Source organism: Crocuta crocuta, unplaced genomic scaffold (genome assembly GCF_008692635.1).
Source record: "Crocuta crocuta isolate KB4526 unplaced genomic scaffold, BGI_CrCroc_1.0 scaffold30, whole genome shotgun sequence".
Lineage (NCBI taxonomy): Eukaryota > Metazoa > Chordata > Mammalia > Carnivora > Hyaenidae > Crocuta > Crocuta crocuta.
In genome coordinates, this window is record NW_027528345.1 from 8,546,320 (window position 1) to 8,572,414 (window position 26,095).

Genomic DNA, 26,095 nt, shown 5'->3' on the forward strand with positions numbered 1-26,095 from the left:
GTTTAAGCCAGGTCTCTGCTCATGTGAAAACCTATAAAAACACGCTGATTTCTTCGCTACATTAAGATTCATATGCACCAAGATTTCCCTCAAAACTCTCCTCAAATAAGCAGGGTTGGTTGTCACCAAAATTCAGCACCACGTAAATTAAAAGTTGAAAATTTAAAATGGATTGGTCCATATTTTCGTGGCTTAAAGTCCAGAAATGGTGTTACTCTTTTAAAATGCCAATGTTAACATCTATCTTATGGCCATTTTCTCTTATACCAGAGGAAAGACTTCTAAACTAAGCAGCCACAATACCTACCTTGAGGTCTTTCGGGTTTCGAGGTAAAGACTTCGGCTGTTTCTTGATTTTTGTAAAGTTGAACCTGATGCTGGAGTGGAATTTCTCCACTGGCCATTTGCACTCTGGCCAAAGGTTCTTAGATCTCCTGAGCCAAGAAAACTGTCTGAGGAAGGGTTGTCTAAAAGAATAAAAGTTTGAATAATTAGACAAATACCTACAGTAGGAGTTTTCAATATGACTGCAACCATGTCCAACATTGTATTCCAAAGTAATGTGGCATAGTACCATGTCTCTCATGGAAGAAAGATCCCAGTCTCAACTGCCAGTAAAGTCTGCAGTAAGGGAACTTCTACAAACTATAATTGATTCAGCCATACTAACCTGAAAATTGATGAAGGAGCTGAATCCTGCCACAGCCATGTGCCTTATCTGCATCAATGTGACTCCGTGGTGTCCACCAAAAGTCAACATTTTACCCCAACTATATCTTGCAAGCACTCCCAGGCCTGGGCCTGAAAGAAGGTAGGCCAGACCAGTAAGAAAGCAGGTGGAGGGCCAAGGAGAATTGTAATTCAAATGAACAACAGTTATTGCTTAATAAGCAGCTGGTGTCACTTTGTTTTTAATTACCATGTTCACAACTCAGGGGCTCTCTCTAAGAGCAGAGATAACCTCATTGCTGCTTATTCTGGCTGGCTTATGGCAGGAATGACCCATCATATGCATCTGGTTCTGGTATGATAATCTTCAGTCACTTAATGTCATAATCATCAGACATATCAATACTCCCTCCAATGCTTGTTTTTGCAATCCTAAGAAGGATTATATTAGAATCTTCTGACTTGTGGCTTATAAGCTGGGGTAAGAAAAGTTTCTTGAAATTTCAACTAGGACTAGAACAATTTCTAAACCCACCACTCCCTATCAGCGGGATCAGACAATTAAAACAGCACCTTCAAAATAACTTCAGATATTAGGTTATGAAACTCTGAAGAACACCAGGGGAAAAATGAGAATGATAATTGTCTACTTCCTGAATTTTTGCCTAATGCTGACATCGTTTTGAAGATTTTCTGTCAAAGTGGATTACCACAGAATTCTGCATAATATTATGTTATTTCAAATATTTAATGTAGCTCTTGAGATCATATCCAAAAAATAGGGCAGCTGACAAAAATAAGTTTTGTATTGTGGGGGTTTTTTTAGGGCCAGGATTATGAGGATTTAGGATAAATAAGATAGGAAAAAAAGCTGTGGTCAGGGGTGGTGTTAGCACCAGTTGATTCACCAGTGGATGAATCTAATCTAATAATGAAATTTACTTTCAAAATGAATTATAGCCTTTTACCTTTGTAATCAGTATCTGTACTTATAACATCTCTTACTATTACTTTAAGGAAAGAAACAGAAGACTAATAAAAATGAGTATCATTAAAGGACCAGAACATTTTTATCTTTAAATGCAAAGTAATAACAGTAGAAATCTGTCTCTCACACCTTTTTGCTGAAATACGATTAGGGAATTATCTAACTAGAGATGTCTACTTAAGGATTAAGTCTAGCAAAAAATGCAAAATTACCCTGACAAGTGTGAAATTTGAGACTAAGGAGAAGCCAGAGTAGCCTCCTCAGTGGCATTTGACAAAAGCTTCGGCTTTCAAATGCAAGGCGAAAGCACAGGATCGGGCAGTCCGTTTAACCAGAACAAGGTGGTTCTATCCCTACTCAATGAAAGCAATGAACAGTCCAGTACTGCTGATGTAATCAAGCAGAGATAGAGAGGAACCAACATAGGGCTGGAAGACACTTTTTTTAGTGATGGTTTAACCTGGTATTCTGTCACTGTTAAGAGATCAGATTGCAAACACTACAATTAAGATTATTTTTTATGTGCACATATACACACAAAACTATAACAAAATACACCAGAAATTTAATTTGGGTTGTGTTCCAATAACAGAATGATGAGTATTTTTCTACCTTATGAATTTTCTACAAGGACAAGGCAATCCTTTAATGGATAAAATGAAATAAACTTTTATATTTTAAAAAATGTAAGTCAGGCAATCACTAACATGAAAGTAATCATGATCAGTTGCTCTTGTTAACTTTCAGGTTTATTTATTTAGTTATTATAAATAGCAAGATGCTTTAAATCATCTACTAAATGCCAGTTTGACAACCTAATTTAACATATTTTCCAAGCTAAGACGTTGATAACAACTCTAAGCATAAGCAAAATAATTTCTTTTCATCCTTATCTACTTTTCTTTGTTTAGGGTTTAAAATGTTTTAATTTTCTTTTAAATTGTGTTCTTAATAAAATCAAGAGATCTTGAAGTCTGACTAGCATTAAGTATTGAAGTGAAAGATTTGCATTTTCTCTGCTTTCTAAAAAAGCTTTTTTTAATCAATGTTTTTAAATAGGTTAATCATCAGTGGATTAAGGAGCTGATTTTTTAAAAGCTTGATATAGAGAGGCAGAGCCAGTAAAGCAGTAAAGTTCTAGATTCTAAAGTTTTAGGGCTTTCCCATGTTTGTTTTCACCTTGACGGAAAAGAGAATAGCAAGAGAGGAGACAAACACCAAGAGAGTCAGAATGAGAAGACTAAAGCAGGTAAATGGGATACCCACATCTAGTCCAATCAAGCAGTGAAGCTCAAGGTGACTGACTAAAGAAATCAATGTGAGGATTATCGGAACAGAACACATACAAGAGATAATAGAGACAAAATTCTGCAGGATTTAAAATCAATTGGAATGAGTGTGGCAAAGGAACGACATTAAGAAAAGTACATGGTAAAAAGTAGATTTGAATTGAAGATTTTGTTATAAGAAAAAAGTGTATCAACCCTTAGCCTTCACTGATTTAAAATTCTGATTGTCAGAGAGCAACCCTGGAGGTCTAGGACATGCCATACCTTTGTTTGGTCAGGGATTAGATGAAATTTGGTAGGCACAAATCTGAATCCTCTGCTTCAGGCTGTAATTTAGAGAATGAATCTAATAGTTCAGCATCCCCAACAACAATATGGTTGTTATTCATTATTCATCATGTATACAGTAACTATTACGAAGTTTTTTTTGCTTTCCCTTAAAAAAAAAATGGCCTTCAAGTGAGAGACAAAACCTCAGTGTAAGATTTTGATATGAGGATCAATTTACAGTATGAGGACAAACAGGAAAAATCTAACTCTCAAGAATCATGTGACTGAGTAGAAAGGCAAGAATCTGGTCAAATATCACCAAAGTCAAGAACATGAGGATTTGAGATGATCTCAGATACATCCTTCATGAATATTAAGGGTCTAATGAAATTTAAATGGAAAAAGGCTATACAGGGGTGCTTGGGTGACTTAGTCGGTTAAGCTTCCAACTTCAGCTCAGGTCATGATCTCACGGTTCATGGGGTTGAGCCCTACATTGGGCTCTGTACTGACAGCTCAGAGCCCGGAGCTGGCTTCAGATTGTGTGTGTGTCTCTCTCTGCCCCTCCCCTGCTTGTGCTCTGTCTCTGTCTCTCAAAATTAAAGGTTAAAAAATTTAGAAAAAGAAGAAGAAAGAAAGCTATACAATACAGATGTTTTTAAGTCATATTATTTACAACAGCTAAGAATAGTGAGTGTGAGGGGACCTACACTACAGGGAAAATAATGAAGCAAATGAAGGCATGGGCCCATTATCCTAACTCACAGCCCGTTGGGTCCTACTACATTTCTGAATTTAAAATTTTTGGAATTTTAGAAAGATAGCCTGGCATATACTTTATAACATTACAAGGTATAATCTGAAGCTGCACCCTGTAATCAAACATATTGACAGATCTTCAGTGAAATGTGTGGTGATATATTTGTAGTGAAATAAACACTCATATTTACAGATAAATAAAAGACAAATATAGATAGCTCATGTCAATTCATATATGTTTTGCCAAGGAATTAATTCAGGTCAGGTCAGTTTTGATGCCAAATGAATTAATAAAATAATTTTTGGTTTTAAGAGCTTTTTGGATTTTGGAATTGCACATAAAAGCACTGTGAATGTGCGTATTAGTTCCATGGATTATTAGAAATCAAAAAGGTAGATACAAAGAATAACATGTAAACAACTGGAAAAGTAAAAATAAAAATATATGTGCTAAAAAAAGATTATATGTATTGAATCACATGATGTATATACCATGCATGTACACACAGATAAAAATTAGAAAAGGCCAGAGGTGGGTTGTTATGGTCAGCAGATTTTGAGTATAATTTTCTTTATGTGATTGTTTATTATTAAGCAATTCTTTTAAACTACAAGCAAATATTCTACCCAATGGTAAATCAACATATGAAATTACAAGCAAACACAGCCTGAGTTCAAATTGAAATATTAATGATCTCATTTTATCCACTCAACTGTCCTTCCCCTAGGATTACTAATGAGCTGTTCAACCAGATTTCAGGCTCTCTGCTCATCAGAAAGGCCTTTCCAATAATAATGATGGCAGAGTTACTTTCTGAGCCAGTTAACTGATTTTTCCATACAAATTATGCACATACTATGTGGAGACCATTTCCCATACCAAGAGAGGAAATTCAGAGCCCAGGGTAAAGTACCACCCACCTAAATGACATTTAAATATAATATAAATCTAAAAGATCATCATACTAACGTCTTTTTAGGGGAGGAGATCTCATCTTGCTGACAAAGAATCCTGAGGAAGCCAAATAACAATAATTATTATTTGCATTTCATATTTATAATCTCAATTTATCCTTATAAAAATCCCATTAGGGTAGCTTCAATGGTATTACTAATATTCCCATATTTGCAGTAAGGTGAGGTGTTTGAAGAATTAGGAATGAAAAGACATGGGAAGACCACCATAATCTTCCTGGGTTGTACTGCCAGGAAGCTATCCAACAAAAACCTTGGTTTCCCCAAGACAGAGCCAGAAGATAACTGGAAGTCCTAACCTTAGGAAGGGGGCAGATGGAAAGTCAGACAGGCCAAGGACTAGGAATAGCCTAGAAAATGCTGACTTCTGTCATGGATCACAAGCTGAATAGGCAAGCCCTTGAATATGCAAGCATGGCTGTGGCAGGTGCTAGACAGAAACATGTAGTTAACACTTCCTGCCCTGATGGAGGGAATAAGCTTGGGTAGAAATAATTTTTTAGGATTCATGATTTCACGCAAAATAGAAATAGGCTAGCTCTGTGTTTTAAATCCATCCAAAACAAATATCCTTTACATCGTATATACACATTTAAAAAAAAAAGCCAAAACCAAAGCTGTACTGCTTTTCACAATGACATAATGAACAAGTAAGAAAATGGATTCTAAAAACACTTTTCCATTAAAAATATGTGGTTGAGACTAGGTCAGTAAAGTATTATACCAACACTCCTTTCCCACTCACACACACAGTGATGTTTTACTGGAGAAAATACAATTTTGCTTTTGACAATGTTTTCACTTTAGAGATGGTAAACACAAACAATTTGCTAGGAAGAAATCAGAATGGTATAAATGCCTTGACTCCAAGCAATGAGTCATACCTGAATAATAATTTGGATTATAAGCTGCACTTCTTGTAGAACATGTATAAGATCGGTCCAAATTTCCTTCCCTGGAAGGTAAAATCTAAACAAAGCAAAAAATTTTTCTTAAATCATATTTTTCACAATAAAATGGGATAAAATGTATCATTAAACAAGATTATGACATATTTCAATATTCAGTATAATTTCTATATAAGGAAACTATATACTAATAAGAAAGAAAAATGCACAATCTAATGAAATGATTGAGGCTTCAAGGGGAAAAATGGGCCAAGTATCTGTTGTACAACTTAATGCAAAGAATGCTCATTACAAGGTAAATATTCATGTAGTATATCCTATTCGGAAAACCAGCTGTTATCATTTATCAAAGAGGGTGACAAAATGAACCTGGTTTTAAATCTTTTAATAACTTCATACAGAAGTTCTTAATCAGGGGTGGGGCTGCACCCCAGTACTAATCTGGAAATGTGTGGAGATATATTCAGTTAAATTATTAAAAAATGATTATTAGGGGCAGATACTACAGGTATTTAGTGCCCAAGGGTCGAGAATGCTAAACACTCTGCTATGCTTGGTAGAGATTCACACAGCAAAGAATTGTCTCATCCATATTAGTAATGGCTTTCTTACTGAGAAGGACTCCTTTATTAGAATGCTTTAAGGTGCAAATAAACCAGCTGGAGATCTTTTTTCTTTTTTAAAAAATTTTTTCATTTTAGTTCCAAATGTACACCACAATTATCCAACTTTTCTATATGTTATGCTATACTTACCACAAATGTAGCTATGATATCTCACACTATATTCCCTATGCTGTGCCTTTTATTTCTGTGACTTACTCATTCCATAACTGGAAGACTCTATATCCCACTCACCTTCACTCATTCTGCTCCACTCCCCTCCCTACAACCATCAGTTTGTTCTCTGTATTTATAGATCTAATTCTGTTATTTATTTATTAATTCATTTGTTTTGTGTTTTAGATTCCACATGAGTGAAATCACATGATATTTGTCTTTCTCAGTTTTTTTCACTTAGCGTAATATTCTCTAGGTCTATCCATCCTGTCACAAATGGCAAGATTTCACCCTTTTTATGGCTATATAATATTCCATTGTGTATATATATGCCATTCACCTATCAACGGGCATTTAGGCTGCTTCCATATTTTGGCTACTGCATAAATAATGCTGCAATAAACAGCGGTGCATATATCTTTTTGATTTAGTGTTTTCATTTTCTTTGGGTAAACACCCAGTAGAGGAGTTACTGGATCACATGGTATTTCTATTTACTAGCTGGATAGTTATAAAACTATAGATTCTGACTGAGGAGGTCTGGGGTGAGGCCTGAGATTCTGCATTTCCAAGAAGCTCCAAGGGATGCTGCTGCTGTTGGTCTTTTGAGAAACTACATTCTTTATAGCACAGGGAAATCTCAGAGCTTCTGTATACTTACAAACNTCCCAGCAATTTTAAGACACTAGTGTAATTCATTAATTAAGGGAAGAAAATTATTCCTAACCTGATGGTCAGAAAGTGAAAGCTGGTCCTCTGGAAAACCTGTTTGTCCCAGGAGATGGGTTTTGAATATGGAGTTGTGGTTCACTAAAGTTACTTCTCCAGCATCCATCCTCATCCTATCAGCAATATCATCTGGGAAAAGAATCCAAAATTAGTTCAAGTCATATAATTCTTTAATAGCTACTTTCCTATCAACAAATCTTTTACCTGATAAAAATGATTCCCAAAGAACAGCTCTATAGTCAAATAAAACCTCTTTCATAACTAACCATTGGCCAGCAATCTCAAAATGTCATTGTCAAAAAGAGGCCTGTGTGCAGAAATTAGCTCTTTTGGAATTGAGTGAGATCATTTGCCAAACAGTTCAAAACCTGTTACAAATATTTTTTAAAAAACACTTAACTCAAACTTTTTTTAAAAAATGAAATTTTCCCTAAAGAAATTTTGAATGTTTTAGCTAGAAAAACAGTAACTATTAAAAAAAAACAGGGAAAAAAATTTCACCATTCAAAAACAAACACTGTTAACAACTGTTTATTTCCTTTGTCTAACTTAAAAGGTGCTTTAAAAATTAATCCACCTGAACTGTCTTTTCTGCAAAGAGTATAATGTATACACACGGTTCTGGACAGATTATAATATTGTGGCAGAACCTTACTTTATAACCACCTTTGAGACCTCTGTTAGTATAAAACTTAGAATAGAAACAAATGAGAGTGACAGAATTCAGTGACTTACACTGACATCAGCAATTAGAAAAAAGGGAAACAAATGACCAGGTAAGAGAGAAGGTAGACTAAGTAAAAGGAAAAAACAGAAACAAGAGAGAAGACTAATGTGACTCTAAAAGGAGCTCATGGGATGTTATAAGATGTAGAAGATCTAACTGTATAAATTGTTCAACTATTCCTAATTGGCTGCTGGCCTGACCTTGTATCGATCCCCTGTCTAGACAAGAACTATGAATAGTGCAAAATGTTGCGATCACAATTAATTCTCAATGTTACCAGCTAAGTGAAATTTAAAAATTTACCTTAATCAAATTATTTATCACATAGAAGGTGGTATAACATAATACGAAAGAACAAGGGCTCTGAAACCAAGCTGCCTGAGTTTAAATTCTGGCTCTGCCAGTTATAGTTGCTTCTTAACCTCTGTGTCTTAGTTTTCTTGTTGATAACACCCTTGTAAGGCAGTTGTAAAAAAACTAAATGAATTAATATATTTTAAGCACTCAGAACAGAGCCTGGCACATAGCAAATGTTTTCTAGTGTGTATTTGGCTTTTTCAATACAATGAATGAGAAAATGCTTCCAAATGATGCTATAAACAATGTCTCAACCAAAAGAAAATTGTCTGGTGTTATGCCATTACAAAATCAGTTTGAGATCTCCCTTAAGATTATTATTGAACACAAAGATGCAAATACTGAAAATGCTAAAAAAAACAAAAACAAAACAACATTCTTTCGTTCCAACTTAACTAATCGGAGTACCTAAGAGACTAAATTACTACTTCATAGTTAGACTTACCCATGTCAGGTCTTTTCACATCACTGACTTTAGCAAAGATACAAAGTCCTATAAAGAAAGACAGAAAACAGAAATGTGACATACTGGCACACCTCTTTCATACAATTATACAAGAGGAAGCCACTCAAAGTGACACCTGTGTTCTTAAGGAGAGAAAAATATAAAATGGTAAGAGATGACTTGATAGGAAGACACTATAGACACTAAAACACTAAAACTAGCCTGAGACAATTCGAAACATTTCCAGAACCTGAGCTGTATTAGACAGCAATTACGGACTACCTACAGAATCACAGAACATTACAGCAAGAAGCAAATTGGCAAGAAGCAAGTTGGGAGTGGCACCCCTTTGGAGACTAATCCATATATGGTCATAAAGTTAGTGCCTGCACTGAAATTACAACCTGGAAATTCCTCACAAACCATTGCTTTGGTACCTCATGCTACACCATTTAATTAAAAAGTGAGGGCCAAGGGGGAGAAGGGGGGAAACTGTGGGGGAGAGGGAGAGAGGCAAACCATGAAAGACTCTGAATACTGAGAACAAACTAAGGACTGATGGGTGTTGCGGGGGGAAGGGGAGATGGGCATGGAGGAGGGCACTTGTGGGGATGAGCACTGGGTGTTACATGGAAACCAACTTGACAATAAACTATTTGTAAAAAAAAAAAAAAGAAAAGAAAATTAAAAAACAAAAGTGACAGATCTTGTGGTGGTCCTATCAGACTTCTTTTCTACAAGTTTAATTCAGTGGCCAAACATAAAGCTACTGATACTCTCAGAGTAATCAAGGAATACTTCCCAGTTGTACTAAAGTACTTTCTCTCCCATCACTAATCAACTGCTATAAACCAAAGCCCCTTTACCTACATGAAATTTTCTCCTCTGATCTATCTAATTTTTCCAGAAAAAAGAAGTTTAAAGCCTAACTGTGTGGAACTAAGTTAAGAAACATATCCTTGGCATACATGCTTCAGGGCAGATAGAAAAGGAGACTAGGGATGGTAGCAGTCACACTTGTTACAATCATAATCCCATTACCATACTTAAATTTTTTTTAATTTTTGTAATGTTTTATTTATTTCTGAGAGAGAGAGAGAGAGAGAGAGGCAGCATAAGCAGGGGAGGGTCAGAGAGAGGAGACGCAGAATCCGAAGCAGGCTCCAGGTTCTGAGCTAGCTGTCAGCAGAGAGCCTGACGCGGGCTTGAACCCACAAACCATGAGATCATGACCTGAGCTGAAGTCGGACACTTAACCAACTGAGCCACCCAGGCGCCCTCATATTTTAAAAAATTTTTGAGAGAGAGTCCATATGCATGCACGCACAAGCAGGGGAGGGGCAGGAAGAAAGAGAGAATCCTGAGCAGCCTCTGCACCCAGCGCAGAGCCCAAGGCAGGGCTCAATCCAGGCCCCTGAGATGACCTGACCTCAAATCAAGAGTCGGTCGCTTAACCAACTGAGCCACTCAGGTGCCCCACCATACTTTAAAAAGATTGAGCACATCATCAACTTTAGTTTATCATTAACTTTAGCAAAATCAGGGCTTCAATCTACTAAGGACTGGATGATGATAACAGGTATTCCTTATGGTCACAATAACAAAGTGCATGCACAAAGGAAGCCTGCTTGAGCTTTTCTTGGCATACCTACAGACTAAGCAGAGCAATCATCTGATTACCCAGGATTGCTGAGGAGTGTTCCCAAAGAATTTAAGGCTTATATTAAGGATTCAAGTATGTTTCCAAATGCTCAACTTAACAAAGGGCTTCTATTTGGAAATTTCCCAGGTATTTTTTCCCCTTTTTCCTTCTTAAATAAAACAGAATTCCCTGGGTTCCCCATTAATAATTAAAGCCCCACATTTACCTTTTAATACAAATACATCCAGCTTCTTCAGTGGCTTAGGTTATTTTCTTTTTGTAACCTGCATTTACATTAGAAGTAGGGATATTTTACTCCAAGATTCAACACAGAAATGCTGGATCTGGAAATGTTAATGCCACCAAATTCTTATAAGTCTAAGATTTTTTCTTCCTTTTAAGAAAAGTATTCTGGGGCACCTGGGTGGCTCAGTCAGTTAAGTGTCAGACTCCTGATCTCGGCTCAGGTCATGGTCTCATGATTTATGAGGCTCTACACTGAAAGTGCAGGGCCTGCTTGAGATTCTCTCTCTCTCTCTCTCTCTCTCTCTCTCTCTCTCTCTCTCTCTCTCTTTCCCCCCCTCCTTTCCCCCCTTCTCTGCTCATGTGCGCTCTCTCTCAAAAATAAAATTTAAAAAAGTATTTTAACAATATCTCTTAGTTCACATCGCTCATTTAATTTACTAAAAGAATATAAGCTGTTACAGCTATTCAGGTGAAGTCAAGTTAATAGCTGGACACAAAATAATAGGAAATCTGAAAGAAAAAAAAGACGGCAAAGTCTCAACAGTAACAGAATGTAACAAGTATGGCAAAACATGTATAAGCTTACACACAAACAGGTGACTATAAGAGAATGTTTAGAGCTACAAGGAAGTGACTACAAAGTATATACTGAGGAGAGGCAATTAGCTTTATCCAGGACCAAATGTGGTTAGAATAATTTATGATATGAGAAGGGAGTGGAAATATGTAAATTATCATGTGAATCAGTCTATTCTGAACTCTGGATATGTATACAATCCAGTTCGTAGTATACACCTTGTATTTGTTTTTATTTCTCATATTTTTACATGTAATCTCTCCCAATTAGACTCTAACACTTCAACACTGTAACACCTTAAAACACCAAGTATTCAACTCCTTTCATACACATTTACTGTGCACCAACTACATAAAAGGTACTAGGAATACAAAGATGATAAGAAATGATCCCTGCTTCTGAAATACTGTCTAATGGGGGAAACCAGATCCATAAACAGATACTTATAGCAAGAAAATAAAGCTGGTGCAATTGGTAGGAGGCATGGGAGTCAGGTAAAGATTTTCAAAGCAGTAGTCCAGAGTTACATCACCTTGGCCTTAAGTGGCAGAACCTGTTTTTTAATCCATTTGTTCCCTCTAGATTTAACTCATCGGATGGGTGACATGAAGACCATGTTTGCAGTCGGGATAAACTGGAATCAGGGGAAAAATGAAGGACTTCTCAAGATAAAAATGAAAGGCGGCTTTCAAACTGTGACTAAAGGGATCTCTAAGTTGCAAGAAGATTAAGCGATCATGCTTAAGAGATGCTTAGGGTTTTACTGTAACTGTAATTTCAAATTCTGTGTGATCTTTCAACAGGAAACACAAACTAGCTCCACAAAGACTGCGGAGATGGTGTGATCTACTCCATTCAGAATATCCAGTTAGAACAAAGACGCGAAGTAAAATAAGTGGCAGCCTATATAAGGCTTTATATAAATTGTATAAGAATCAACGCCCCCCCCCCATAAGTGTACCATACGTGAAGTGAAATGACCTCAACAAGGCTGACTTGAAAGTGATAAAGGAGTAAGTTACTGCCAACGAGATAGTGAAAATACTGCAAAGGCACCGATAAACACAAATCACCAAACTGAAGAGAACCGGGCATATACCCAGGGAGACCACGATAGGGCACACGAAGAAAGAGACGGTTCAAGGGAATTACCAGGAGGCGATGAGCCAGGTAAGAAAACCGTGGCAGTTAAGGGGGTTTTCATAACCTGGGCAGGAGGGTCCAGACGTTTCTTTCTGTTGGTGGCACACTAGCGATATCCCATCTCAGGGAGATACCACAGAGTAAAAGAGTTGGAGAAATGTTTTCGTGAGACGCAGAAGTAGTCGAGAAATATCACTCGGGTCTCAAGAAGGCGGGAGGTTAAGCAGGTGTAACAGAAAGCTGAGCTTCCCGGTGAAAACAGCTTTCCCTTGAGAGAAGACCCTGCTCGGGCGGGAAAGCCCTGAAATCCCAACCGGCCGTTTTTGCCACCAGGCGGGCTGGGCGCCGAGACGGGGCCTGGGGTAACGGCAAGGGAGACGGCCTCTCGCCGGCCCAGGAGAAGGAGGCCTGAAGGAACGGCCTCGGGAAGCCTCCCNTGGTCCCAGGGGGCGGGGCAGAGGAAAAAGCGCCGTCCCCACAGCCCTCCCTGCTTCCGCCCAGCCCAGCCCAGGCCCCTGGGCCCGGACCGGCACTGCCTCCCGGCCCAGGCTCCCTCCATCCTCCCCCCTCCCCCAGCTTCCCGCCGCCACTCACCGAACCGGAACCGGCTGCTATGCGNGAGGAGGGGGGGGTGGGGCGGGAGGTCAAAGAGCAGAGTTGAGGACCCGGGGGACGCCTGCGCAGTGTGGCCAGGCCTGAGAAGCCCAGTTAACATCTAAGGCTGAAAGTCAAAGTTTCCCTGTTCCCCTTTCAGTTTGGGATTTTTCTCGTTCCCGTTCTCGGATTACTGTTAGTGTGCCTGTCGTCCTTCGCTTTTTTCTGTTCCCTCGATCCCCTTGCACGCCGTCTTCTGGTTCCGCTAGGCGATTTTTGCTTTCGCTCTGGTTTCCATGGCAGCTTTTTGCTGTGGCCGTCAATCGGCGGGAACTTGTGTCCGCTTTGCCGGATGTCGATCTTAGAGCTAACTCGAGCTCTATACCGTGTTTTATTGAGAATCACGGAACGTTAGTGCTTGTAGTGGTTGTGGGAAATGTTTTAGTCTAACAGTTAAAGAGAAGTGAAGTCGTTTCCCAAAGTTATAAAGTGCATGGGAGATCTGGGACTAGGAAACAAGTCTTTTAACTTGCAGGCCTGTATCCTTGGCACTACATCATGCTTGATTGGCCATTCGGGAAAAGAAAAAAAAAAGCAGCTTGGGATTACTTTAGGTTAGATTCTGAAAACGTGGGTCCACCAGAGATCTACTTTTCTGAGTAAAAATAGAAAAGGATCAAGGAGTCCGCCCTCTGAAGAACTAAATGGCCCCAGAGTTGCTCCTGTGACTGAATTGACTAACATGTAATCTGTGCCCTACTTTTAAAAGAAAATAATGGGAAAAACTACGTTTGTTCATGCAGACTTTTTACAGTCCTTCAACTTGGCCTCTGGACTAGAGGCCTGTCTAGAAGTCTTGGAGAAATGCTTCTGAGTAGACCCTCTAGACCTCAGAAGTCTGAGCTCAGACTTAAAAGAATGGGAGTCTCTGTAGGCCCCAACCTTTTACCTACTGTGGAAAAAAAGGAGATCCTTACTGAATTCAGGAGATCTTGCCCTGTCAAATACATAAAAGTAGATTATTTGTATCACTTCATATGCTGATATCTACATATTGTCATGTTCTAAGCCTTTAGTATTGGGCATACCTGATCCATGTCAGTTTTGTCCATCTTAATCGTTCCACAGATCTGTTCATATGGATTAAACTCTGTCTCTGTTTCTAGGAGACAACCATGCATAAAGAGGAATTTCATCTGAAATTTTTCATGTGTGTGATTCAGTCTCGTGGGTTAGTCAGGACTCCTCAGAGCACAGGTACCATTGTCTCCTGATCATACTCTAGTGACAGATGGGTTCTCTTGCAGGAGTTTCAATACAGTCTTACTAGCCTAAACTTACTAGTCTAAATGTAGGTTTTAGGGGTCAACTGACTTTATTCCATTCCCACTGTAGTAAAATATTTGTCACTGAGTCATGTCTCTTCCTTGCACAAGGTGAGCTTTTGGTCTGTTGTGGGAATAGGCCCAGGCAGATAATAAGGACTTGGGAGTTGAGGAAGAACAAAATTTATAGCACATGACCTGGTAGTTGATTTCTCTGTCCTTTGTAAATTATTTTAACCTTTCTAGGCTCATCTGTGGGAGTCCTGGTTATAATTGTAATTGATATTCGAAAACCTATAAGATAGAATCTCAAAGAAAAATGGCTTTCTATTCTACCTCAGTCTCAAAGTATCTACTTATATGTTCTGCTTTTCTCTCACTTATATCAAAGGAGTAGAACCTTTTTAAGATACAATAATATTGAGAAAAGTCATCACTTCTCTAATTTTTCACTGGATTGGGGGAAAAAGGCCCTGGACAGCTGAGAGTTACAGAGAAAATTAAGGAGAGTTAAGTAGCACTTCCTTCCCTGAATCCCACCTTGAGAATAACGTAGAGATACTGCTTTTCAGGGGGAGAAGCTTCGACTTCCAGCATGCTCATACAAAAGTCATCACCTGAGATAGACAACATGAAGTACCTATATGCTACGGATGATCCAGGCAGTGTGGAAGGCATACCTATTTTGAAAACTGGTGAGGCATGTGGTTAAACAAGGGGGTGGGGAGAGGTGGAAAGGAGTATTAGAAAATGAAGTTTATGCATTAGAAATTAGGATACAACTACCAAATTTGAAATATGAATTAAGACAATGGAGAAAATGTGTGTGTGTGTGTGTGTGTGTGTGTGTGTGTGTAGGGGACATTGAGAGAGAAAAAGAATAGGAGATCATCTGGGAAACTAGAAAGAAGGACAGTTCTCTCTATGAAGAACACCTTGATTTAGTCAGTTGTAATTCAGTTGGTTCCCTCATAACTGTAAGGCACTAATCTAGTTTATCCTATTATCAGCATCCTGGATATGTAAAAATGGAACTCAATGGATTATATAAAGGAGTTATTATATTGCAAAGCAATTCCAAATATTGTAAAAAATATTCACCTTAGGAATCCATTTAATAACAAATTTCTGTTGTATATTTTAAGCAGTGTTTAACTCATAAACAATGTATATGAAACATCAGAAACACATCTCTAAATTTCCTCTCAAATGAAATACATCTATATTGGAGTCAGTTCACTGCAAACATTTATTGAGTCCCCCCTATGTGCCCAAAAATAGACTAGAAATGATAGTGACATTGTAAATATATTATATATAAGACATAACCTTATCATTTTTCTAATAGTTTACAGTCTTACAGATTATTTAGTCCAACTCCTTATATTTCAGGAAGAAATTCAAGTCTAAAGTGATTTTCCTCAAGAGGTTGAATTCATTGGAGTAATAATTCTTGGCACCTGTGAAATATATAGCAGCATCTATTCAATAATTTTTTGAGCAGTTACTTTTCAAAGTCATTATACTAGGCTCAATAGCTGCGAACACAAACTAGCATTTTCCCTTTCCCCCAGAAGCCTCTGATCAAGAAGGGAGTAAGTGAAGAGCTTGATACTTTTTAGTGAGTAAGTGAAGTGCTTGATACCTTTGGTTCGAAATGTTGAATTTCGAAAGAGGATGCCACAGACATGCAGGGCAGGGAGGGACCAGCTGAGTGCTTAGGCAGAGTCCACTGAACTCTAGCAGGGCATCACGTAGGCAGGGCACCATGGTCCAAGAGCCAGTCCTAAGCTTTGAAATGCATAAACTGTAGCTTAATTCAGTCTCATTAGTGAACCTATAGTTAACCATACTCACAAGAAAATGGTTCATACACAAGAATATCAACTTATTAAGATATTGGAACAACGTATGCCTATATATGACAACTGTGTGTGGTCTGGGTCCCTTTAATCAGACTTGCTTTGCCCCTCCATAAATAGCTGCTACGGGGGCACCTGGGTGGCTTAGTCTGTTAAGCGTCCGACTTTCGCTTAGGTCATGATCTCGCGGTTCGTGTGTTCGAGCCCCGCGTTGGGCTCTGTGCTGACTGCCAGCTCAGAGCCTGGAGCCTGTTTCAGTCTGTGACTCCCTCTCTCTCTGACCCTCCCCTGCTCGCGCTGTCTCTCTCTCTCTCTCTCTCTCTCTCTCCTAGAAATAAATAAAAAAACATTTAAAAAAGTAAATAGCTGCTACGTACAAAAAATAAGCCCAGCTGGTGGCCTTGTCCTACAGTTCCTTGAATTTGTATAGATTGTTTCTTATTCCCTTATCTTCTCTGCTTTTCTCATTCTCATTTTGCTCTATACCTGATACTCACCTCAGACTCCCTTCTCTCTGATGACTCATTTGGACCCGCTTCTCTGGTTTGAGCTCAGCATTATCCCACGGAAAAAAAATTCTGATGTTAACTTCTGCCTTGAAGCACAGAGACCTCAGGTAGGAGCTACAGCGAACCCTTCCAGCTTTCCCGCTAGAGATGGAGAATCAGTATTGGGACCCCTGTTCCTGCTTATCTGCCTCTCTCCCTGCCTGCTTCCCTTTCTTTCCTTCCTTCTTCCCTTCCTCCTTTACTTCCTCCTCGCCTACCTTCCTCCTCCTATGTATTCCTTCCAAGAAAATTGGTAGAGCACATACTATGTCAGGCACTGTAGTTGGCACTGGGAATAAAGTAGCAAACAGAACAAGTACATTGCCTACCCGAATGAAGTTTCTAGTCTTGTGGGAGTGAGACAGTAATCACATAATCACACAGTGAGATTATTCAAATGGTGCTAATACTATGGAAAACAATAATATCACATAATTCGAGTGTAAAACTAGGGTGCCTAATCTGGCCTGAGAAGTTGGAAAAACTCTTTCTAAGGAAGTCCTGAAAGATGAGTGTGACTTAGCCAGGAAGGGAGGCAAGAAGAGCTTTTTGGGAAAGAAGATAGTAGGATCTAAGTTGAGAAGGAGTTTGGCTCATCGGAGGAGTAGAGAAGACCAGTAGAACTTGGGTGAGGGAAGAGTAGCTGGAGAGTAAACTGTAAGGATGGTATAAGAGCCAAATCATGCTATGCCTTCTAGGTCTTACCACTCCTGAGCTATGGGAAATCACTGAAGAGTGACAGGATTTAGCCCCTGGGTTGAAGATGAATCGGAGGGGGCAAGGAGTGGTTACCTGCTCTGGTGGGATGGGAACTGCCACTGTCTTCCTCCATTTCTCACATAGGGCATGAGTGAGGAAATCATGCCATCAAATAGTGTGGTTGGCAGAGGTCAGCCCACAGCTGCTGATGCCAAAACACCCCAAAACCCTGGCCTCGCGTTCCTCTGCTGCTGCTAGCCCGAAGATGCATAGGGACTCCTTCCAGGATGGTCAGCTCCTTGCTCCAAGGGAGGCTGTATGTGGACATGCTGAGCTCTAACCCTGAAGAAAAATGGAATACATTTTGTTTCTATCTCACACGTGGCAGGGAAGCAGTTGCAGTTACTATTTTCTCCAAAACCCTGCCCATTAGAATAGACAGCTCTGCCTATACTATGATGAGGCAGGCCGTGTGTGTGTGTGTGTTTCTGACCTTTAGCGGGTCGGTTCCCAACATAGGGAAGCCATTTGTTCCTGCAGTGGGGCACAGCAAGGGAGTGAGTCACCCAAGCTCTAACCTTTGCAAAGAATGGTGGTTAGAATTCCCAGAGAGCCGAGAGTGTGAGACAATCACCTCCAGCAGAAAGGCTCATGGGAAGCAGGTAGCTTTGTGGGCCAGACTCTGGTCCAGCAGATCCAGCTGCCCGCTAGACCTAGAGCCTCTCCTCTGCATACACCTCACCTGTTCACTGATGGACAGCCGGCCTTGGTAACCTGTGACTCCTGAGATGACTCTATATTGAGGTGCAAATGAGGGAGCATGCCAAGATAGTTGTGTTACACCCATCTGCCCCTGTGTTACTACTTCTCCATGGCAGGGTAAGACCTTACTACCAGATTTATCACTTCAGTTAGGCTCTCTGTTACCAGCATTGTCCAAGTTCCCACCATCATTCTGTTCTTTTAACAGTGGGACTGTCAAAACTGCTCATGCCCTGGTTTATGCAGACCAGGGCATAAAGTTTCTCCAACACTGTGAATGCAACTGATATGTAAAGATGTCATCACGGGGCACCTGGGTGGCTCAGTCGGTTAAGCAGCCGACTTCAGCTTAGGTCATGATCTCACGGTTTGTGGGTTCGAGCCCTGTGTCGGGCTGTGTGCTGACAGCTCGGAGCCTGGAGCCTGCTTCAGACTCTGTGTCTCCTTCTCTCTCTGCCCCTCCCCTGCTCATGCTCTATCTCTTTGTCTTTCAAAAATAAATAAACATTAAAAATTAAAAAAAAAAAAAAAAGATGTCATCACAGCCAAAGTTTCTTCCAAGCAGGGTTATGCTTGTTTTCTGTGTCAGACACAAGATTCTCCATATACAGATGCCATGTTATAAGTGACCCAAGAACCTGTACCTTTGCTAAAGGAAAATCAGTAGGAGTTCTGCCTCTGTAAAGATCATCTTAATCTCAGCTAGTTGGATTCAACATTGATCTCCTGGTCCCAACCTTCTAGGACCAACTGCAGAGAACTTAAGTTCTCATGAAGCTGAAACTATCAGGGCTCTTCAAATGTCAACTGAACTGAGAAGATCATTGAGTAAGAAAATAGCCTTACAAATTCTCTTCTTTCAGTCAAATATGCAAGGTTACCATTAGACCTGTGGAATACTTTTTTTTCCATCTTCCATTGATCAATAGAGAAAATCTTATGCATCCCCTTAGGCCATCCTACTCTGGGTGGTCCCCTATCAAACTGCCTCTTAGTCAACGCAGATAAATAGACTTAAGAACTAAAGGTATATTCCTTGGAATACGTGCTTACTAAAACAGCTAACCCTTTCGCACGCTTGATGAGGTATTAGTGTATCTAACTAAAAGACTCCAGGATTGCCTTATGTAATGATTACTATTATTTCTGTTCTGATACGTCCCCCCCAAAGCTTACCTCCTTAAGGAAAGAAAATGTTTATCTGGTCTAAGCTTAAGGCTACATACCGTAGCTGAAGAATTTGTTTTCCTCTGCCCTAATCAAGAACTGAAGGTAGTGTCTTCAGCCTGTAGTAGGGGTCATCTTATTATCTGTGACTTGTTTCCTGAGCTACCTTTCCCAAGAATTTGATAGTATTTGGTGAAAATGACTTCATAGGAGCCATCCAAGCCATTTAGGCATGCAAGTTCATTTTTTAAGTGATGGTGCTCTCAGACCTCCACTTGGAATAACTGTTCTCAAACTTTATTGTGCATCAGAATACCTGGAGGGCCTGTTAAACCACATTGCTGAGCCCCCACCCCTAGAGTTTCTGATTCAGTAGGTTCCAGGTTGGACCCAAGAATGTGCATTTCTGACAAATATCCAGGTGATGCTGAACCTGCTAGACTGGCACTGTCTTAAACCAGTGCCTTACATCAGAAACATTAGCATTAGTGGCTGATGGAGGCTGCTCTGTCTCCAGGAGTCTTCCTATCCCAGCCAGAGCCAAAGGTGAGTCTCCAGTGCAGACAATGGTTTTATGCCTATGCCCACGGTCTCTCCTTAAGGACTTTCCATTCTGGCAGAAGAAAACAGATAATGACTAGATGACATCCAGGAGTTGTGTAGAAGTGAGAGCACCAGATAGATGTTTCAACTCAGAGAGAGGTTCATACCCAATTTCTGTATGTATTTCACATCAATCCGCCACATCATTGTAGCCCATTTACAATTCTGTGTCAAGATTTCCCCCAAAGGAAATCTTAGTGATCCTCTGGTATGATACTCCTACTTTATTCCTGCCTCAAGAACCTTTGCATTTGCTATTCCCCCTATCTGAAACCTGTTGCTCCAAATGGTAGCATGGTTTTCTTTCTTGTTTGTTCAAATCTCTTCCTAGAATGTCATCTCAGCAAGGTTTTTCCAGTCTACCCTATTTAAGATAGCACCTTTGTCACTCTGCTTCTTTCTTTTTTTAAGTTTACTTATTTATTTTGAGAGAGAGCAGGTGTACAAGCAGGAGATGGGCAGAGAAGGAGACAGTGAGAGAGAGAGAATCCCAAGCACGCTTCACTCTGCCAGCACAGAGCCCGACACAGGGCTCAAACTCACAAAGTGACCTCAAACCGTGACCTACTGAAACCAAGAGTCAGATGCTTAACCAACTGAGCCACCCAAGTGCCCCTGTCACTCTGCTTCTTTGCTCTGCTTTATTTTTCTTCAAAGCACTTATCACTACGTGATTAATTTGTTTATTATCTCTTTTCCTCACGAGAATGTAAGCTCCATGAGGACAAATTTTTTTTTCAATCCTGGATCCCCTTGAGTCTAGAACAGTGCCTAACATGTTATAGGTGCTCAGTGTTTGCTGACTGAATATGTGAAACCTATAGTATGCTATTTCCTATTCTCCTGGGTTAGAGTCACACCTGGACAACTCCCATACCTACTTCTCATTCCTAAGTGTCCTGGTACACTATTACTAGCATCATTAACATCATCTTCATCACCTCATCACAGTGGTCTAAATATAGATCTGTACCCATTCTATAGTCTGTACCCATTCCATAGCCATAACACCATCCTTGTGATAAGAATGGGCTCATGAGTATGGTATACATCATCTTATTTATTGGTCCCCCTGCCCCCGATCTGTGCCAGCCTTAGGTAACCATTGTCAAAGAGATCTTCTGTCTTCGTGATCCACTCAACTTTCTAGAAATAATGTCTAGCCTTATACTGGTTTGGAGGGTACTGACCAAAACTTTCTATGTCTTCATTTACCTACCCACGACTCAGGAGAGCTAATGGTTAGAGCATATGAACCACGTACTTTAGAATATTTCAGCTGGTTTATTGAAGTACCCTTCCTGGGGCGCCTGGGTGGCTTAGTCAGTTAAGCGTCCAGCTTTGTCTCAGGTCATGATCTTACAGTTTGTGGGTTCAAGCCCTGCATCGTGCTGTGTGCTGACAGCTAGCTCAGAGCCTGGAGCCTGCTTCAGATTCTGTGTCTCCCTCTCTCTCTGACCCTCCCCTGCTCATACTGTCTCTCGCTCTCAGAAATAAATTTAAAATATTTTTAAAAATTAAAAAAAAAAAAAAGAAGTGCCCTTCCTATCTAGGTCCTGTAGACTTATCTCTAAACATCTTTGGATACTTCTCTATTCCAGAATCCCTCATTTTATAATAACTATAATTTTTGCACCTACTCTTTGCCTAGACTTCATGCCAACACCTCAATAGCTAACTGATATCTGGAGAGCTCTGTGAAGTCCAAGAGGACCTTCTAAATACCTTCCTGTTCTCTGAGGATTAATATAAAGAATATGCCTTTTGTTGTTTGGTACCAAGGCATGACATACGAGGTGAGATATCATTTGGCTTTTCTCTGTGCATATTAGCTTTTCCTGACATGCTAAAAACAGGAAGACCACCACCAGATAGTACAAGAAAGAAGAAACAGTGGATTTTAACCACATGGCCTTCTCAGTCCAGCTGGACCTTCTTTTGGGTTCAGTCCTTTTGTTTCCCCTCACTCTGTCAAGTCCTCTAAATCCAGAATTTTAGCTACCAACCTCAACAACTGAATAACGCTGATTATAGTTTGGACAAAGTTCTAGATTTCCACCAGTCCCTTAGCTACCTATATCATTAGAACGGGCATAAGCCCCCTTGAGAAGCCTATTAGAGGGCCCCAAGTCCTCTTCCAGTGCAAACCCAGGACATTTCAGCTTTCTCCTTTAGAGGAAGTGTCCAGAGTATCCTTTTTCAGCCCCATTAAACCATACCAGCAATGAAAGTAATCTTAGAATGAGTTCAAATTCAGCTGCTGGCTTAGTTTGGTTCCCTAGAGAATTTGTTGGCCTCATCTCTTTTTTGACTATCTAACTTGCTGCTTTGCTCTTGTGATTCCTGATCCTAAACTCTGATAAGCTGTGCAATTTTCTCCTGACACTTTTCTTAAGCACCCTAGCTTGTATGGCAATGCTTAGACTTCTTCCTCAACCCCCTCTTCCTTAGTCACCAGACTATGTTTACCTGTAGGCTTCATGCACCAACAGCCTGCCGTGAGGGATGCTTCTCAGCCTCCATCATTAGAGGGATGAGGCTTGCACATATGTCATATTTCCTAGAACTGTCCAGATCTCAAAACTCTCTCCCATCATCAATCTGCGATCAAATTATATATCCACATTTTGATATGTAAGATAAATCAACCATAGCTAGCTAAAATGCCTTTTCCAGGTTGTTCACGGTCCTTAGAAACTGTATTTGAAATAAAAGTTGGTTAATAAACAGAAAATTAGGTAAAAGCAAAACATAGGGGCTTGGAATTTAGGATTAAAATGAAAGAAAATCCATTTTTAAATAGCTAATCACTGTTTAATTACATCACCCATCTCTCTAATGCTGGAATATTTGTATCCCTTAGTGTCTTACTCTGGAATAGTATAAATAAACACTACCAAATTCTTACTATCCAGGTTTCATTTTTTTAAATCCATTTACCCTCAAGTAATATATTCATGTCATAAAAATTTGGTATATTATAATGTATTAGTACATTTAATTATATCCCAGGTCCAGTGAAATGTAAACTTTCTGTGAACCTTTGATAGTCCCTCTACATTTCAATTCCATAGAGTTTATTATAACTCATTATCTGGCACAGTGGCTAGCATATAATGAGTCCTCAATAAATGTTTGTTGAATGTATGAATTAATAATGAATAGGGATTTCTCGAGATTCTTATTAGGAGACATTCATATAGGGGCACCTGGGTGGCTCTTGATTCTGGCTCTGAGCTGACAGCGTGGGGCCTGCTTGGGATTCTCTCTCACCCTCTGTTGCTGCCCCTTCCCAGCTTGTACACACTTTAAATAAATAAACAAACAAACAAACAAATAGTTGTTTAAAAAAAGTGGAAGACATTTATAGCTATTTCCTAATATGATGTGTTTCTTCCATCAGCTATCTCTATTTTGTGTTGGTTTTTACTAGTATAATTCTCAGAAAATAACATCTTTAAGTTTGAAGATTGCACTAAGATGACCATAAGTAAGGCTTAAGTACTTCTAAGAAAATGCTTCAGTTCTGGGACTCCCACCCCCAACTGACCTGAAGGTTCCATAGATGCCTTTAGAGATAGTATTTTCTTGATTTGTGCTTAGTTTTCCAGGAACTCCTGGGCATGATTGATCCCTGTACAAAAAAAAGGAATCTAAAGGATCAAGTGTCTTGGTATAAGATTGGGAGTAACAGTGACATTTCCTTGCTTTCACCTAATTAAGGTAGACTGACTAATACAGCACTTCATTAAGAACACTTTCAATGAAGACTTAAGAGTTGGTTTTAGGTAGGGGCACCTAGCTGGCTCAGTGACTAGTTGTGACTCTTGGTCTTGGGGCTATAAGGTTGAGCCCCACATTGGGTACAGAAATTACTTAAAAATAAAATATTAAAATAAAAGAATTGAGGGGTGCCTGGGTAGCTGTCAGTTGAGCATCTAATTTCAGCTCAGGTCATGATTTCTTGGTTTACGAGTTTGAGCCCTGCTTTGGATTCTGTGTCTCCCTCTCTCTCTGCCCCTCCCCTGTTTGTTTTCTGTCTCTCTCTCCCTCAAAAATAAATAAATAAGCAGTTAAAAAACAAACAAACACATAAATAAAGAGTTGGTATTGGATAGAAGGCAGCAGGAATGGATTGCTTCTCAAATTTCAACATTTATGTTAAAGTTAGAAACTATAGAATGTACGGGAAACTTTTCCAGCTTTTCTTTCCCCAAAATTTTTTAACATCTTTATTGAGGTATAATTCACATATCATAAAATTCTCCCATTTAAAATGTATAATTTGGACTTTAGAGTTCAAATTCTCATTCCTCATGTAAGTAACTTAGAAGTCACCACCCCATCCTAGCAATGCGTAAAAGTAAAAAGATTGAAAAATTAACAGTTCTTCTTGGATCCATAAGAAACTGCTAGCTCCAAAGTTGGAGAGACAGATAGGCAAGTACAGTTCATCACAGGTTCGTAGAGCAGAGACCCATGAGCAGAAGCCTTCTCAGAACCAGTGATGGGGTAGGAAAACCTGAATTGTAACAAGTTGTCAGAGGCTCAGTGTAGAATTCCAAAAGTTAAAAACTACAGAGGGACCCAGTCAAAGGGAGTCCCCATAATATTGTGAGATTTACTTTCAGGAACTCAATTAGATTCTCACAGTAAATATCAGAAAAATCTCCTGGAGCTTCCAACAGGGTGAGGAGAAAAGGAACCATGTGAAATACACAAGAGCATTCTTTTCCTGTTAACAAGCCCTGCCTTCAGAGGAAACTGGTTAATCAGGGCCTAACTAACCTGAGGAGGAGAAATACCCAACTCCATCCCACTCTAGCCATCCTGTCCCACCTAAAGGGAGAAAAACCTGAGAAATGCTTGTGAAGTTCACAGTCTAGAAGCATAGCCTGAAATGTAATCATAGGACTATAGAATGCTTCCTTTCCTCACCATATCTGACAACCACATCACAAAAGGCCTATTTACAGCACTTCCTTCTACCCATTACGTCATGTCTGACTATCAAGAAAAAATTACAAGGCATATAAAAAGGCAAAAAACACAATTTGAAAAGACAGCAAACATCAAAACCAAACATAGCAGGATTGCTGGCATTAGCAGACTAGGAATTTTTAAACACCTATGACTAATATACTTAGGGTGCTAATGAATAAAATAACATGCAAAACAGAGGAGAAATGTAGGCAGACAGATGGAAATCCTAAGAAAAAGAACCCCCCCATGCCAGAAATTTAAAAACAAAACACCATAACAGAAAAGAAGAATGCCTTTTGTATTAGTAAACTGGAGAGGAAAGACTCTGAACTAGAGGATATATCAGTACAATTCTCAAAGACCAAAAAGAGAGAGAATGAACTGAAGAAAATATAACAGAATACTCAAGGACTGTGGGGCAACTACAACAGATGTAGCATACACATAATCAGAATACCAGAGGGAGAAAATAAAGAGAGAAGGAACAGAAGAAATAGTTGAATCAATAATGACTGAGAATTTCTCCAAATTAATGCCAGACATCAAACCACAGATCCAGGAAGCTCAGCATATGCAAAAAAATAAATAAATAAATAAAATAAATAAATAAATAAATAAAATCAAAAGCTCCTACACCTAGGCATATTATTTTCAAATTACAGAAAATCAAAGATAAAGAAAAAGTACCAGAAGCCAGAGGAAAAAAACACATTACCTATAGAAGAACAAAGGTAAGAACTATATTTGACCTCTCCTCAGAAACCATGCAACCAGGAAGAGAGTGGAGTGAAACATTTGAAATAGAGAGAGAAAAAATCAGAACCAGAATTCTGTACCCGGCAAAACTATCCTTTAAAAGTGAAGAAATAGACTTTCTCAGACTAATTGAGGGACTTTGTTGGATTAAGGGCACAGTTGAAAATCTATGTGTAACTTTTTATTTCCCCAAAACTTAACTACTAATAGCCTACTGTTGACTGGAAGTTAATGGTCAATTAACATATTTTATATGTTTTATATATTATATATTGTGTTTTCACAATAAGCTA

At 39.3% G+C, this 26,095-nt stretch overlaps 2 protein-coding genes across 3 annotated transcripts in view; one reads left to right on the top strand and one right to left on the bottom strand.

Annotated features, from left to right (window-relative positions):
* SENP1 (SUMO specific peptidase 1) overlaps positions 1-12,922 on the bottom strand; it is a 50,824-nt gene extending 37,902 nt beyond the window's left edge. The window contains exons 1-6 of one of the 2 annotated variants that reach the window (XM_077753266.1): positions 12,513-12,922; positions 8,896-8,943; positions 7,365-7,495; positions 5,835-5,919; positions 4,946-4,987; positions 308-467 (exon numbers count right to left, since the gene is read on the bottom strand). In XM_077753266.1, the coding sequence (XP_077609392.1) occupies positions 308-467; positions 4,946-4,987; positions 5,835-5,919; positions 7,365-7,495; positions 8,896-8,943; positions 12,513-12,564 (518 nt within the window). In that variant the 5' untranslated portion in view covers positions 12,565-12,922. The remainder of the gene's footprint in view (positions 1-307; positions 468-4,945; positions 4,988-5,834; positions 5,920-7,364; positions 7,496-8,895; positions 8,944-12,512) is intronic. The other variant, XM_077753267.1, reaches the window with a different exon arrangement.
* A 296-nt stretch (positions 12,923-13,218) lies between these two features.
* PFKM (phosphofructokinase, muscle) overlaps positions 13,219-26,095 on the top strand; it is a 43,488-nt gene continuing 30,611 nt past the window's right edge. Inside the window, exons 1-3 of the mRNA XM_077753263.1 lie at positions 13,219-13,292; positions 14,264-14,354; positions 14,995-15,117. Of these exons, the coding sequence (XP_077609389.1) occupies positions 14,273-14,354; positions 14,995-15,117 (205 nt within the window). The 5' untranslated portion in view covers positions 13,219-13,292; positions 14,264-14,272. The remainder of the gene's footprint in view (positions 13,293-14,263; positions 14,355-14,994; positions 15,118-26,095) is intronic.